This window comes from Pleurodeles waltl, chromosome 2_1, assembly GCF_031143425.1.
Source record: "Pleurodeles waltl isolate 20211129_DDA chromosome 2_1, aPleWal1.hap1.20221129, whole genome shotgun sequence".
Lineage (NCBI taxonomy): Eukaryota > Metazoa > Chordata > Amphibia > Caudata > Salamandridae > Pleurodeles > Pleurodeles waltl.
Genome location: NC_090438.1, coordinates 6,163,375 through 6,176,748, shown reverse-complemented (window position 1 = coordinate 6,176,748; position 13,374 = coordinate 6,163,375). Strand labels below are relative to the sequence as shown.

The 13,374-nt window shown below is 56.6% G+C and overlaps 1 protein-coding gene across 1 annotated transcript in view; it reads left to right on the top strand.

The window, feature by feature from the left end:
* The window catches only part of LOC138257896 (ubiquitin-like), a 230,330-nt gene extending 217,323 nt beyond the window's left edge, over positions 1–13,007 (top strand). The window contains exon 4 of the mRNA XM_069205904.1: positions 12,694–13,007. Coding sequence (XP_069062005.1) covers positions 12,694–12,915 — 222 coding nt within the window. The 3' untranslated portion in view covers positions 12,916–13,007. The remainder of the gene's footprint in view (positions 1–12,693) is intronic.
* Positions 13,008–13,374: the final 367 nt, after the last annotated feature.

Sequence of the window (13,374 nt, the reverse complement as noted above, 5' to 3'; positions counted from 1 at the left end):
CTGCTGGCTTAGCTGCGGAGCTCGGTTTAGTTGGCGTCTAACTAAAGTGGGGCCGCCCCGGTCACCCGGGAGTGGTGCCGCCTCGCTTTGATTTACAGGTGCAGCGGCAACTCTGGTGTGAGCCGTCTTCACCGGTAAGTGTGAGCAGTACTTCCAGACATCCAGCAACAAGGAGCCTTCCTGAACAAGCAGACCTTCACTCATCAACGATCGTAGATTAACTTCATGACAGGAAATGCTTATCGTGAAATGTCTGAGGGCTGCGAATTGAATAGGGAGTCTGTGAAAGGAGCGCCTCGGCCTCTTAGACACCTGCACTCCCGCTAACCTGACGCCGTGGTGAAATCTGCCTGCTTGTCCTGTCGGGGGCGTCGGCCCAAGAGCAGCTGGCATCGAGGCACCGACTCTTGTACAGCTGGCACTCGCTTGAGACTGGGCACACTCGGAGCTTAGAGGCACCGACTCTTGTACAGCTGGCACTCGCCTGAGACTGGGCTCACTCTGAGCTTAGAGGCACCGACTCTTGTACAGCTGGCATTCGCCTGAGACTGGGCTCACTCTGAGCTTAGAGGCACCGACTCTTGTACAGCTGGCACTCGCCTGATACTGGGCACAATCAGCTTAGAGGCACCGACTCTTGTACAGCTGGCACTCGCCTGAGACTGTGCTTACTCGGAGCTTAGAGGCACCGACTCTTGTACAGCTGGCAGTCGCCTGAGACTGTGCTCGCTCGGAGCTTAGAGGCACCGACTCTTTACAGCTGGCACTCGCCTGAGACTGGGCACACTCGGAGGCACCAACTCTTGTACAGCTGGCACTCGCTTGAGACTGGGCTCACTCTGAGCTTAGAGGCACCCACTCTTGTACAGCTGGCACTCGCCTGAGACTGGGCTCACTCGGAGCTTAGAGGCACCGACTCTTGTACACCTGGCACTCGCCTGAGACTGGGCACACTCGGAGGCACCCACTCTTGTACAGCTGGCACTCGCCTGAGGCTGTGCTCACTCAGAGCTTAGAGGCACCGACTCTTGTACAGCTGGCACTCGCCTGAGACTGGGCACAATCAGCTTAGAGGCACCGACTCTTGTACAGCCTGCACTTGCCTGAGACTGGGCACACTCGGAGGCACCCACTCTTGTACAGCTGGCACTCGCCTGAGACTGGGCTCACTCTGAGCTTAGACGCACCGACTCTTGTACACCTGGCACTCGCCTGAGACTGGGCACACTCGGAGCTTAGAGGCACCGACTCTTGTAAAGCTGGCACTCGCCTGAGACTGGGCACACTCAGAGGCACTCACTCTTGTACAGCTGGCACTCGCCTGAGACTGTGCTCACTCGGAGCTTAGAGGCACCGACTCTTGTACAGCTGGCACTCGCCTGAGACTGGGCACACTCGGAGGCACCAACTCTTGTACAGCTGGCACTCGCTTGAGACTGGGCTCACTCTGAGCTTAGAGGCACCGACTCTTGTGCACCTGGCACTCGCCTGAGACTGGGCACACTCGGAGCTTAGAGGCACCGACTCTTGTACAGCTGGCACTCGCCTGAGACTGTGCTCACTCGGAGCTTAGAGGCACCGACTCTTGTACAGCTGGCAGTCGCCTGAGACTGTGCTCGCTCGGAGCTTAGAGGCACCGACTCTTTACAGCTGGCACTCGCCTGAGACTGGGCACACTCGGAGGCACCAACTCTTGTACAGCTGGCACTCGCTTGAGACTGGGCTCACTCTGAGCTTAGAGGCACCCACTCTTGTACAGCTGGCACTCGCCTGAGACTGGGCTCACTCGGAGCTTAGAGGCACCGACTCTTGTACACCTGGCACTCGCCTGAGACTGGGCACACTCGGAGGCACCCACTCTTGTACAGCTGGCACTCGCCTGAGGCTGTGCTCACTCAGAGCTTAGAGGCACCGACTCTTGTACAGCTGGCACTCGCCTGAGACTGGGCACAATCAGCTTAGAGGCACCGACTCTTGTACAGCCTGCACTTGCCTGAGACTGGGCACACTCGGAGGCACCCACTCTTGTACAGCTGGCACTCGCCTGAGACTGGGCTCACTCTGAGCTTAGACGCACCGACTCTTGTACACCTGGCACTCGCCTGAGACTGGGCACACTCGGAGCTTAGAGGCACCGACTCTTGTAAAGCTGGCACTCGCCTGAGACTGGGCACACTCAGAGGCACTCACTCTTGTACAGCTGGCACTCGCCTGAGACTGTGCTCACTCGGAGCTTAGAGGCACCGACTCTTGTACAGCTGGCACTCGCCTGAGACTGGGCACACTCGGAGGCACCAACTCTTGTACAGCTGGCACTCGCTTGAGACTGGGCTCACTCTGAGCTTAGAGGCACCGACTCTTGTGCACCTGGCACTCGCCTGAGACTGGGCACACTCGGAGCTTAGAGGCACCGACTCTTGTACAGCTGGCACTCGCCTGAGACTGTGCTCACTCGGAGCTTAGAGGCACCGACTCTTGTACAGCTGGCAGTCGCCTGAGACTGTGCTCGCTCGGAGCTTAGAGGCACCGACTCTTTACAGCTGGCACTCGCCTGAGACTGGGCACACTCGGAGGCACCAACTCTTGTACAGCTGGCACTCGCTTGAGACTGGGCTCACTCTGAGCTTAGAGGCACCCACTCTTGTACAGCTGGCACTCGCCTGAGACTGGGCTCACTCGGAGCTTAGAGGCACCGACTCTTGTACACCTGGCACTCGCCTGAGACTGGGCACACTCGGAGGCACCCACTCTTGTACAGCTGGCACTCGCCTGAGGCTGTGCTCACTCAGAGCTTAGAGGCACCGACTCTTGTACAGCTGGCACTCGCCTGAGACTGGGCACAATCAGCTTAGAGGCACCGACTCTTGTACAGCCTGCACTTGCCTGAGACTGGGCACACTCGGAGGCACCCACTCTTGTACAGCTGGCACTCGCCTGAGACTGGGCTCACTCTGAGCTTAGACGCACCGACTCTTGTACACCTGGCACTCGCCTGAGACTGGGCACACTCGGAGCTTAGAGGCACCGACTCTTGTAAAGCTGGCACTCGCCTGAGACTGGGCACACTCAGAGGCACTCACTCTTGTACAGCTGGCACTCGCCTGAGACTGTGCTCACTCGGAGCTTAGAGGCACCGACTCTTGTACAGCTGGCACTCGCCTGAGACTGGGCACACTCGGAGGCACCAACTCTTGTACAGCTGGCACTCGCTTGAGACTGGGCTCACTCTGAGCTTAGAGGCACCGACTCTTGTGCACCTGCCACTCGCCTGAGACTGGGCACACTCGGAGCTTAGAGGCACCGACTCTTGTACAGCTGGCACTCGCCTGAGACTGTGCTCACTCGGAGCTTAGAGGCACCGACTCTTGTACAGCTGGCAGTCGCCTGAGACTGTGCTCGCTCGGAGCTTAGAGGCACCGACTCTTTACAGCTGGCACTCGCCTGAGACTGGGCACACTCGGAGGCACCAACTCTTGTACAGCTGGCACTCGCTTGAGACTGGGCTCACTCTGAGCTTAGAGGCACCCACTCTTGTACAGCTGGCACTCGCCTGAGACTGGGCTCACTCGGAGCTTAGAGGCACCGACTCTTGTACACCTGGCACTCGCCTGAGACTGGGCACACTCGGAGGCACCCACTCTTGTACAGCTGGCACTCGCCTGAGGCTGTGCTCACTCAGAGCTTAGAGGCACCGACTCTTGTACAGCTGGCACTCGCCTGAGACTGGGCACAATCAGCTTAGAGGCACCGACTCTTGTACAGCCTGCACTTGCCTGAGACTGGGCACACTCGGAGGCACCCACTCTTGTACAGCTGGCACTCGCCTGAGACTGGGCTCACTCTGAGCTTAGAGGCACCGACTCTTGTACACCTGGCACTCGCCTGAGACTGGGCACACTCGGAGCTTAGAGGCACCGACTCTTGTAAAGCTGGCACTCGCCAGAGACTGGGCACACTCGGAGGCACCCACTCTTGTACAGCTGGCACTTGCCTGAAACTGTGCTCACTCGGAGCTTAGAGGCACCGACTCTTGTACAGCTGGCACTCGCCTGAGACTGGGCACACTCGGAGGCACCAACTCTTGTACAGCTGGCACTCGCTTGAGACTGGGCTCACTCTGAGCTTAGAGGCACCGACTCTTGTACACCTGGCACTCGCCTGAGACTGGGCACACTCGGAGCTTAGAGGCATCGACTCTTGTACAGCTGGCACTCGCCTGAGACTGTGCTCACTCGGAGCTTAGAGGCACCGACTCTTGTACAGCTGGCACTCGCCTGAGACTGGGCACACTCGGAGGCACCCACTCTTGTACAGCTGGCACTCGCCTGAGACTGGGCTCACTCTGAGCTTAGAGGCACCGACTCTTGTACACCTGGCACTCGCCTGAGACTGGGCACACTCGGAGCTTAGAGGCACCGACTCTTGTAAAGCTGGCACTCGCCTGAGACTGGGCACACTCAGAGGCACTCACTCTTGTACAGCTGGCACTCGCCTGAGACTGTGCTCACTCGGAGCTTAGAGGCACCGACTCTTGTACAGCTGGCACTCGCCTGAGACTGAGCACACTCGGAGGCACCAACTCTTGTACAGCTGGCACTCGCTTGAGACTGGGCTCACTCTGAGCTTAGAGGCACCGACTCTTGTGCACCTGGCACTCGCCTGAGACTGGGCACACTCGGAGCTTAGAGGCACCGACTCTTGTACAGCTGGCACTCGCCTGAGACTGTGCTCACTCGGAGCTTAGAGGCACCGACTCTTGTACAGCTGGCAGTCGCCTGAGACTGTGCTCGCTCGGAGCTTAGAGGCACCGACTCTTTACAGCTGGCACTCGCCTGAGACTGGGCACACTCGGAGGCACCAACTCTTGTACAGCTGACACTCGCTTGAGACTGGGCTCACTCTGAGCTTAGAGGCACCCACTCTTGTACAGCTGGCACTCGCCTGAGACTGGGCTCACTCGGAGCTTAGAGGCACCGACTCTTGTACACCTGGCACTCGCCTGAGACTGGGCACACTCGGAGGCACCCACTCTTGTACAGCTGGCACTCGCCTGAGGCTGTGCTCACTCAGAGCTTAGAGGCACCGACTCTTGTACAGCTGGCACTCGCCTGAGACTGGGCACAATCAGCTTAGAGGCACCGACTCTTGTACAGCCTGCACTTGCCTGAGACTGGGCACACTCGGAGGCACCCACTCTTGTACAGCTGGCACTCGCCTGAGACTGGGCTCACTCTGAGCTTAGAGGCACCGACTCTTGTACACCTGGCACTCGCCTGAGACTGGGCACACTCGGAGCTTAGAGGCACCGACTCTTGTAAAGCTGGCACTCGCCTGAGACTGGGCACACTCGGAGGCACCCACTCTTGTACAGCTGGCACTCGCCTGAGACTGTGCTCACTCGGAGCTTAGAGGCACCGACTCTTGTACAGCTGGCACTCGCCTGAGACTGGGCACACTCGGAGGCACCAACTCTTGTACAGCTGGCACTCGCTTGAGACTGGGCTCACTCTGAGCTTAGAGGCACCGACTCTTGTGCACCTGGCACTCGCCTGAGACTGGGCACACTCGGAGCTTAGAGGCATCGACTCTTGTACAGCTGGCACTCTCCTGAGACTGTGCTCACTCGGAGCTTAGAGGCACCGACTCTTGTACAGCTGGCACTCGCCTGAGACTGGGCACACTCGGAGGCACCCACTCTTGTACAGCTGGCACTCGCCTGAGACTGGGCTCACTCTGAGCTTAGAGGCACCGACTCTTGTACACCTGGCACTCGCCTGAGACTGGGCACACTCGGAGCTTAGAGGCACCAACTCTTGTACAGCTGGCACTCGCCTGTGACTGGGCACACTCGGAGCTTAGAGGCACCGACTCTTGTACACCTGGCACTTGCCTGAGACTGGGCACACTCGGAGCTTAGAGGCACCGACTCGTGTACAGCTGGCACTTGCCTGAGACTGGGCACACTCGGAGGCACCGACTCTTGTACACCTGGCACTCGCCTGAGACTGGGCACAATCAGCTTAGAGGCACCGACTCTTGTACAGCCTGCACTTGCCTGAGACTGGGCACACTCGGAGGCACCCACTCTTGTACAGCTGGCACTCGCCTGAGACTGGGCTCACTCTGAGCTTAGAGGCACCGACTCTTGTACACCTGGCACTCGCCTGAGACTGGGCACACTCGGAGCTTAGAGGCACCGACTCTTGTAAAGCTGGCACTCGCCTGAGACTGGGCACACTCAGAGGCACTCACTCTTGTACAGCTGGCACTCGCCTGAGACTGTGCTCACTCGGAGCTTAGAGGCACCGACTCTTGTACAGCTGGCACTCGCCTGAGACTGGGCACACTCGGAGGCACCAACTCTTGTACAGCTGGCACTCGCTTGAGACTGGGCTCACTCTGAGCTTAGAGGCACCGACTCTTGTGCACCTGGCACTCGCCTGAGACTGGGCACACTCGGAGCTTAGAGGCACCGACTCTTGTACAGCTGGCACTCGCCTGAGACTGTGCTCACTCGGAGCTTAGAGGCACCGACTCTTGTACAGCTGGCAGTCGCCTGAGACTGTGCTCGCTCGGAGCTTAGAGGCACCGACTCTTTACAGCTGGCACTCGCCTGAGACTGGGCACACTCGGAGGCACCAACTCTTGTACAGCTGGCACTCGCTTGAGACTGGGCTCACTCTGAGCTTAGAGGCACCCACTCTTGTACAGCTGGCACTCGCCTGAGACTGGGCTCACTCGGAGCTTAGAGGCACCGACTCTTGTACACCTGGCACTCGCCTGAGACTGGGCACACTCGGAGGCACCCACTCTTGTACAGCTGGCACTCGCCTGAGGCTGTGCTCACTCAGAGCTTAGAGGCACCGACTCTTGTACAGCTGGCACTCGCCTGAGACTGGGCACAATCAGCTTAGAGGCACCGACTCTTGTACAGCCTGCACTTGCCTGAGACTGGGCACACTCGGAGGCACCCACTCTTGTACAGCTGGCACTCGCCTGAGACTGGGCTCACTCTGAGCTTAGAGGCACCGACTCTTGTACACCTGGCACTCGCCTGAGACTGGGCACACTCGGAGCTTAGAGGCACCGACTCTTGTAAAGCTGGCACTCGCCTGAGACTGGGCACACTCGGAGGCACCCACTCTTGTACAGCTGGCACTCGCCTGAGACTGTGCTCACTCGGAGCTTAGAGGCACCGACTCTTGTACAGCTGGCACTCGCCTGAGACTGGGCACACTCGGAGGCACCAACTCTTGTACAGCTGGCACTCGCTTGAGACTGGGCTCACTCTGAGCTTAGAGGCACCGACTCTTGTGCACCTGGCACTCGCCTGAGACTGGGCACACTCGGAGCTTAGAGGCACCGACTCTTGTACAGCTGGCACTCTCCTGAGACTGTGCTCACTAGGAGCTTAGAGGCACCGACTCTTGTACAGCTGGCACTCGCCTGAGACTGGGCACACTCGGAGGCACCCACTCTTGTACAGCTGGCACTCGCCTGAGACTGGGCTCACTCTGAGCTTAGAGGCACCGACTCTTGTACACCTGGCACTCGCCTGAGACTGGGCACACTCGGAGCTTAGAGGCACCAACTCTTGTACAGCTGGCACTCGCCTGTGACTGGGCACACTCGGAGCTTAGAGGCACCGACTCTTGTACACCTGGCACTTGCCTGAGACTGGGCACACTCGGAGCTTAGAGGCACCGACTCGTGTACAGCTGGCACTCGCCTGAGACTGGGCACACTCGGAGCTTAGACGCACCGACTCTTGTACAGCTGGCATTCGCCTGACACTGTGCTCACTCGGAGCTTAGAGGCACCGACTCTTGTACAGCTGGCACTCGCCTGAGACTGGGCACACTCGGAGGCACCCACTCTTGTACAGCTGGCACTCGCCTGAGACTGGGCTCACTCTGAGCTTAGAGGCACCGACTCTTGTACACCTGGCACTCGCCTGAGACTGGGCACACTCGGAGCTTAGAGGCACCGACTCTTGTACAGCTGGCACTCTCCTGAGACTGTGCTCACTAGGAGCTTAGAGGCACCGACTCTTGTACAGCTGGCACTCGCCTGAGACTGGGCACACTCGGAGGCACCCACTCTTGTACAGCTGGCACTCGCCTGAGACTGGGCTCACTCTGAGCTTAGAGGCACCGACTCTTGTACACCTGGCACTCGCCTGAGACTGGGCACACTCGGAGCTTAGAGGCACCAACTCTTGTACAGCTGGCACTCGCCTGTGACTGGGCACACTCGGAGCTTAGAGGCACCGACTCTTGTACACCTGGCACTTGCCTGAGACTGGGCACACTCGGAGCTTAGAGGCACCGACTCGTGTACAGCTGGCACTCGCCTGAGACTGGGCACACTCGGAGCTTAGACGCACCGACTCTTGTACAGCTGGCATTCGCCTGACACTGTGCTCACTCGGAACTTAGAGGCACCGACTCTTGTACAGCTGGCACTCGCCTGAGACTGGGCACACTTGGAGGCACCCACTCTTGTACAGCTGGCACTCGCCTGAGACTGGGCTCACTCTGAGCTTAGAGGCACCGACTCTTGTACAGCCTGCACTTGCCTGAGACTGGGCACACTCGGAGGCACCCACTCTTGTACAGCTGGCACTCGCCTGAGACTGGGCTCACTCTGAGCTTAGAGGCACCGACTCTTGTACACCTGGCACTCGCCTGAGACTGGGCACACTCGGAGCTTAGAGGCACCAACTCTTGTACAGCTGGCACTCGCCTGTGACTGGGCACACTCGGAGCTTAGAGGCACCGACTCTTGTACAGATGGCACTCGCCTGAGACTGGGCACACTCAGCTTAGAGGCACCAACTCTTGTACAGCTGGCACTCGCCTGAGACTGGGCACTCAAGAGTGTAGAGTCACCGACTTGTACAGCTGGCACCGGAATGAAGGTTGACATGCCTTCAAAGTGCAGTACATGGTATTGCTCTCCTAACCTTTAAGGGTAAGGTTGCGGATAAGAAATAGTAATGCTTATTCTTCATGTAGTTGCACGTAACCACAACACACTGTGTATCACTTCCCGGCCTCCAAGAAGAATAAAAAACGGAAGGAGGGACAGCTTCCCGGTTAGGACGGAAAACGGCCGTGTGTCTCTGAAGATCTCAGTAATGCAAGAAATGGTTAATCCAGAGCTAATAATTCGCAAAATGTTTCTCTAACAGAGCTGCAAAGTTTTTGTTTTTTATGTCCCCCCCCCCCCCCCGTATGTCAGGTTTGCGGTGTCTGCAGTGGATGCTCTAACAAGACAGTTATGTCTGTCAGGGATTAACTTTTAAAAATGAGTAATAATGTAGAAAGGGCCTCAGAATAACCACAGCATGCCTGAGGTTCTGAAACGGAATAGAGAAGGATGAGAGATGGGACAGTCGTACTATGGGTCACAATCCCTTTCAGCGCTCGCCTGCGCTCCATTCCTCCCCTCCATCTCCTCTGTCACCCAGTCCCTCTTTCCTTCATCTCTCGGCTTACCTCCATCTGCTTCCTTCTGCTCCCTCTCCTGCCTCTTCTCTCGGTTTGCAGGATCTCAAACACACAATCAGGCGTGCGGATTACAGAATATCATGTTGTGCGTCTTTAAAGACAGTTAACCTGGCAGCTGAACCCTGCAGTGTTTTTAAATTCGTGGAGAACCACGAGATAAAAATACATACCCTGCTGCTCTTACCCCTCGGTGAGTTTATACCTCCACTGAGCAGCTGACCAGACGCACAATGCTTGTGGTCGATCACTTTTAATGGCACCGGTGTGTGGACTCCGTATCTGTCACAAATGCAAGTGACACATGCGCACCTTTCATGAGCAGGTCCCTGTGGCAGCGGACGAGCTCTATGGACGAGCCCCTGGTGTGAAGGAGGCCGGAATCTACTATAGCTCTGCTGTACTCCGGACTGCACCAATCAGTGCCTGTCAGCAGAGCTTGCAGCTTGACATCCAAGTTGGATTTTAGGCACACTTGGGCGAGGGCCGGTCTCAAAAGGCTCGAAACATTTGCTCTATAGGCTGCCTCTGGCACAAGAAAAACGAGGTCAAAGAAAAGGGGAGGCTCCTTTGGGGGTGGAAGATGGTAGTCACAGCCTGGACTGTTCTTTAACATGCAGTTCTTGGTATCCTCATGTATAGATTTCAAATGGTGTCCTGTCTACCCCTGGAAGAATCATTTCATTGCCAAGGAGTGCAGTTTTCAGGGCAGCCAAGAGGTAACGCGACAGGCCAAATACTTAACCCTTTCTCCCATACAAGGATAACAATGAAGTGATCTGGGAAATATTTTCAGAAACCTGTCTAGACGCTAAAACAATGAGATCTAGATGCTTCATAGGTCCAAGAAGGCCCTGATCCAGATCAGATTATCAATAACACTCCTATATAAATATTCGTTTCTCATGTGGATGTCCTGCCCAGTCTGGGATAGATCTAGCCCGGGGGTCTCTAACCTTTTCTGTAAAAAGAGCCACTAATGTTCAATACAAAACATATGCAGAGCCACTGATGTTATCCATGCAACACTAATATTAGTGACCATCCTGTGGAAGACTGCCAGCAGAGATCCCCTCAGTGCATCGGGCAGGGCTGCCAGCAGAGATCACCTCAGTGCATCGGGCAGGGCTGCCAGCAGAGATCACCTCAGTGCATCGGGAGGGCTGCCAGCAGAGATCACCTCAGTGCGTCGGGCAGGGCTGCCAGCAGAGATCACCTCAGTGCATCGGGCAGGGTTGCCAGCAGAGATCCCCTCAGTGCATCGGGCAGGGCTGCCAGCAGAGATCCCCTCAGTGCATCGGGCAGGGTTGCCAGCAGAGATCACCTCAGTGCATCGGGCAGGGCTGCCAGCAGAGATCCCCTCAGTGCATCGGGCAGGGTTGCCAGCAGAGATCCCCTCAGTGCATCGGGCAGGGCTGCCAGCAGAGATCCCCTCAGTGCATCGGGCAGGGCTGCCAGCATAGATCACCTCAGTGCGTCGGGCAGGGCTGCCAGCAGAGATCACCTCAGTGCATCGGGAGGGCTGCCAGCAGAGATCACCTCAGTGCGTCGGGCAGGGCTGCCAGCAGAGATCACCTCAGTGCATCGGGCAGGGTTGCCAGCAGAGATCCCCTCAGTGCATCGGGCAGGGCTGCCAGCAGAGATCCCCTCAGTGCATCGGGCAGGGCTGCCAGCAGAGATCACCTCAGTGCATCGGGCAGGGCTGCCAGCAGAGATCACCTCAGTGCATCGGGCAGGGCTGCCAGCAGAGATCACCTCAGTGCATCGGGCAGGGCTGCCAGCAGAGATCACCTCAGTGCATCGGGCAGGGCTGCCAGCAGAGATCACCTCAGTGCATCGGGCAGGGCTGCCAGCAGAGATCACCTCAGTGCATCGGGCAGGGCTGCCAGCAGAGATCACCTCAGTGCATCGGGCAGGGCTGCCAGCAGAGATCACCTCAGTGCATCGGGAGGGCTGCCAGCAGAGATCACCTCAGTGCATCGGGCAGGGCTGCCAGCAGAGATCACCTCAGTGCATCGGGCAGGGCTGCCAGCAGAGATCACCTCAGTGCATCGGGCAGGGCTGCCAGCAGAGATCACCTCAGTGCATCGGGCAGGGTTGCCAGCAGAGATCCCCTCAGTGCATCGGGCAGGGCTGCCAGCAGAGATCCCCTCAGTGCATCGGGCAGGGCTGCCAGCATAGATCACCTCAGTGCATCGGGCAGGGTTGCCAGCAGAGATCCCCTCAGTGCATCGGGCAGGGCTGCCAGCAGAGATCACCTCAGTGCATCGGGCAGGGCTGCCAGCAGAGATCACCTCAGTGCATCGGGAGGGCTGCCAGCAGAGATCACCTCAGTGCGTCGGGCAGGGCTGCCAGCAGAGATCACCTCAGTGCATCGGGCAGGGTTGCCAGCAGAGATCCCCTCAGTGCATCGGGCAGGGCTGCCAGCAGAGATCCCCTCAGTGCATCGGGCAGGGCTGCCAGCAGAGATCACCTCAGTGCATCGGGCAGGGCTGCCAGCAGAGATCACCTCAGTGCATCGGGCAGGGCTGCCAGCAGAGATCACCTCAGTGCATCGGGCAGGGCTGCCAGCAGAGATCACCTCAGTGCATCGGGCAGGGCTGCCAGCAGAGATCACCTCAGTGCATCGGGAGGGCTGCCAGCAGAGATCACCTCAGTGCATCGGGCAGGGCTGCCAGCAGAGATTCCCTCAGTGCATCGGGCAGGGCTGCCAGCAGTAATGCAAGAGCGGTTTTAGCAACTTGAAATGTAGAAATTCAACAATTCTTCTCAAAACACGTTATGAGCTGTGAAAATACACACATCATTTTATTCTTGAATATGCACTTTTCAATTTTGTAATCTTAGTTCATCCAAATAGCCTTTTGGGGGGTGGGGGGGCTGCACATAGTAGTTACTTGAAGGTAGCTGGAGAGCTGCCATTAGCTCGCAAGCTACTCAGAGATGCCCAATTTAGCCTATTTGGACACCATGGTCTACAGAAGTATATGTGAGGCAGACTCTGAGCTATGATTTATGCAGCTGCTTTCGGGTTATGAATGCCACATTTTGTTGACATCCTTCAGTTGTGTGGTGTGTGTGTATATATAGACAATGTAGTATCACTTTAGAGAGTTTGTTCTATTAGGAACTTAATAGACTTTTTTGTACTGCTGTTTTAACATTTTTTTCTTTTCTTTAATAGAAAATGCAGATCTTTGTCAAGACTTTGACTGGCAAGACAATCACACTAGAAGTGGAGCCCAGTGATACGATTGAGAATGTCAAAGCCAAAATCCAAGACAAAGACGGTATCCCTCCAGATCAGATCTTTGCTGGCAAGCAGCTGGAAGACGGGCGCACATTATCTGGCTACATCCAGACAGACTTCACCTTGCATTTGGTCTTGCGTTTAAGGGGTGGTTAGTCTGGCTTGACCTTGGGCTATGTAGCCATTTTAGGTGTTAAATTTCTCCTTTTCTGCACTTTTATTTCAATAAAGTTGTTGTATTCACATAACCAGTATCTTCTTGCATTTTCTTTTGTCACTTCAATGTCTGAACACCCAAAGTGTTGGGGGGAGGAGGGTGGCCTAGTTCTGACTATTCTCGTTTTGTTGTCTAGCCAGACAAGACCTTTATAATCCAATAACTTGCAAGAAATAAAGGATTATGGTTGTCTGCACTTCTGGCAATAATGCTTATGACTAAGTGGAGTCCTGCCTAGCCCAGAGACACACAAAATGACACTTTTGACTTCGGAGAGTGGTGGGTGGAGTGTTGGTCTGTTACAGCACCTCTAAATATATTTGGGTTCTTTGACTTGTAGGACAGTGATAGTACAGGAGTTTACTGTTAAGATGTCTTGATGCATGCAAATACTCAAG